The 3,232-nt window shown below is 33.2% G+C and overlaps 1 protein-coding gene across 1 annotated transcript; it reads right to left on the reverse strand.

Annotated features, from left to right (window-relative positions):
• Positions 1-1,033: 1,033 nt before the first annotated feature.
• Positions 1,034-2,815, reverse strand: LOC107559450 (protein ADP-ribosylarginine hydrolase-like). Its single transcript, XM_016243281.1, has 2 exons — positions 2,604-2,815; positions 1,034-1,427 (listed from the first exon to the last, which is right to left on the reverse strand). The coding sequence occupies exons 1-2, from the start codon at positions 2,761-2,763 to the stop codon at positions 1,279-1,281; spliced, it is 309 nt and encodes a 102-aa protein (XP_016098767.1). The 5' UTR covers positions 2,764-2,815; the 3' UTR covers positions 1,034-1,278.
• Between the last annotated feature and the right edge of the window lie 417 nt (positions 2,816-3,232).

A 3,232-nucleotide genomic window follows, 5' to 3' on the forward strand; every position in this document is an offset into this window, starting at 1 on the left:
ATTGAAAATATTAGTTTTTTATAATCTATTATATTATATTATAAGCCTAAATAATTGACCTCAAAAATGGAATTAATGAGCAATATTTTTTTCATATTTGCTATATTAGCCTATACATTATATCATATTATATTATTAAAAATAATTGAACTATTCTGTGTGAGATATTTGTTAAATTATTTTTTAATAAAATTTTTTGGGAACACAGCAATGTAAAAAAATAATTCTCAGGTAACCTAAAATGTGCATCATTCAGTTACATTAAGGGTCAAATCAAATATAAATAGCACATTAAAGTTAATAAAACAGGTCTGGTATACTTTGGTATTCTTTATATATAAAGAATGTTTTTGCTCAGGTGGCTGAAATGTCCGCCCAATAGAGAACGTTTTTGGTCAGCAAGAAAAAAAAACAGAGGGAACATTGGTCCCGGGTATAGACTACTACTGCTCATTAAGATAATTGGCACCACCTGTGCTTTGCCATATTTAATTTTGTCTATTTAAGTAAGCTGTGTTCAGCCTGAGTTAGAAAAATGTAAGTGACGGTCCTCTGTTTCTGTTTGACCTACTTTGTTTATCTGTGGAAGTGTGGCTTACTCTTTTGTTTTTATTTGGAGACTGAGACTTAGTAAAGACTGTCTGTTATCTAAATCTCCTGGTTTGCCCTTCCTTCTGCACATTGTGGCACACTTCCATTACTAACAGCTCAGAAGTAGAGAAGTAGCTTCCCTGATGAGGAAAATGTTTGAGAAACACCTGAATAGTTATGATCACCTCCACCCAAAGACCACCATTAGAACATCATTTTTTAAATTCCAATCCAGTCCATCATAAACAAAAATGGCTCAAAACTGTTTATGGAGGCTGTAAATAATAATAATAATAAATAAATAAAATAACATTTAGACTTATCTAAATGATAAGTCAAAAATCAAGCTTGAATTAATTTTTATTTATTAATTTTTGTAACCTTCCAAACTCACCTTAAGGGGAAAAAAAGACCAAAAAATAAATGTTACATTTCCAGTTGCATGTTTAAGTTCTTTCATTTCTGATTAAGCTCAAAACTGGGAAGTCAAACAACTGCATCCAAAATGTTATGTATTTAATTTCTGTCATTGTGAACATACCTTAAACGTGTTATATTTGAAAAGCATTTTCACTGATCTAAAATATTCAGCATAGTGACATAAATTTGTTAATTTATGGCATGGCATCTTTTTCCTATGTGATTTATTAATTTTTTTGTATTTTCTCTGTTCACAGTTCTACTTCATCAGTGAGAAAGAGCATACAGCTTTTGTGCCACACTCTCCAGTCGGCTCTTGTACTCCAGATTTTTATAGTTACACTGGGGGACTCCATCCATTCCATACAGCAGACCCCAACAGCAGCAGGCAATCACTGCAGTGCTGTCACTGTCTCCTGTAAAAAGAGAAGTATGCACAGGCTTATAGTCCAACAGAAATGAACAGTGTGTATGTGTATTTTTAGGAGTTTCACTCTCTTGAGTTTGTTCTTTGTCTATTGTATGTTGTATTTTACCTGCATAGGATAAAGTGGTGTGAAAAATGGATGGATAGTTAAAACATTTGGTATTAATATTTGGTCCCATTTTTTATTAGGTGTCTTCAACTACTATGTACTTGCGTAAATATTTTCTTTGTTTGGTACATATTTTGTTCATGTTGTATGGCAAAACACTTTTGCTACTATTGAGGTGGTATATGGGTAAGAGACATATTTTGTGGTATACTTAGGTTTAAGAGTGGATTAAGGGGTAGGGATAGGGTCAACAGTGTAATTATTAGGGCTGCACAAAAAAAAATCATATTTCACTTTTGATAATGATTATTGCTTCTCTTGATTAAGCATAATCAACTGTGATATTTGCCCGATGGTTATTTATCCTGTAAATGTATTTTTTTCTTTACGTTGTCTTTCATTGATAGCATGGCTCCACAAGCATTCATGCTTAGGGTTACCAGATGTTAATAGTTTACATCCCCCAATCAGCTGTTCTTTTAAATGGAGACAGTTCCTCTTCAAGGGAACTCTGATGCTGCATCATTTTGATGACGATATGTACAGTTTGCTAATGTACATGCTGAATCCCTTCAATCTCATTGATGCACTGTCAAGCTATAAAGGATATCCGGAACAAAACATTATCAGCTTTCTGTGTCTTCAGTAAGCACTCTGTGTTTGTAAGTCTTATTTGGTTTTGTTTGTCCCATAGGATTTCGTTTTTAAATGGCAAATTCTAATCAGCAGTTTAATTTAGCGGCCCTAATAATTATAGGTGTAATTACAGAAATTAATTACAGATGTAATTTAAAGCAGGTATTTTAAAAATATAAGCATTTTGTTAATAAGTGAATTGCATGAATAACTTAATTTAAATGTTAATACTTATGAAATAAAGTGGGTCCAAAATTTTTATGAGGACTGATCCTCTCGATACACTGTCATTATTGCAAGTATTCATGCTTATTTCCTCACACCTACATGTCTTGACGCATAGTTTATCCCAGCCCTAGTTTTTACACAAACTTGACTAAAATACAAAATATAGTTAATTCTGAAATTTAGTAGGATGACCTCCATGAAATCCTGCTCGACTCATGAGTTCCTCCCAGTCTGAGCCTGCTCCTAAGAGGGCATCCAGAGCGATCATTGGAGCATCATGACCACTTCGACCAGCCCAACCTGACAGACTGAAACTCTTGTAGGCCTCGTCTCGTTCTGCTGGCCCATACATGTCAGGCCAAGTTACTGGCCCAGTCCCCAAAGACAATCCTCTTAGATCCAAATACCTTGGAAGATAAGAAGAGAATGTAGAGATGAAAAATTGGTAACATTACATTAAGATTCTCTTTGTAAAGGGTTTATAAAGGTGTTCATAAATGATATAAAATCTCAAATCTATTATAAATTGTTGATAATCGTTGATGATCAGTTAAAACTGAATGAATAAAAAGGTGTTTTTAATGCAATACCTGCCAAATAGTGAGCCATTTTTCAATCACGTTATAAATGCTTAATAAATATAATTATTCAAAATTAATTAACTCAAAACCAGATTCCTGATTTATTTCATGATGCAGCATAAATAGACTATTATAGAGAGACTGAAGGGTGTTGTATTTGTGGTTTTCTCATTTATATCTCACGATTCATGTCACTTTTCTGTAGCGAATCAGCTCATGGGGAAATATGAATAATTAACC

The sequence above is a fragment of the Sinocyclocheilus grahami genome, unplaced genomic scaffold (genome assembly GCF_001515645.1).
Source record: "Sinocyclocheilus grahami isolate Dianchi unplaced genomic scaffold, SAMN03320097.WGS_v1.1 scaffold686.1, whole genome shotgun sequence".
Classification (NCBI taxonomy): Eukaryota; Metazoa; Chordata; class Actinopteri; order Cypriniformes; family Cyprinidae; genus Sinocyclocheilus; species Sinocyclocheilus grahami.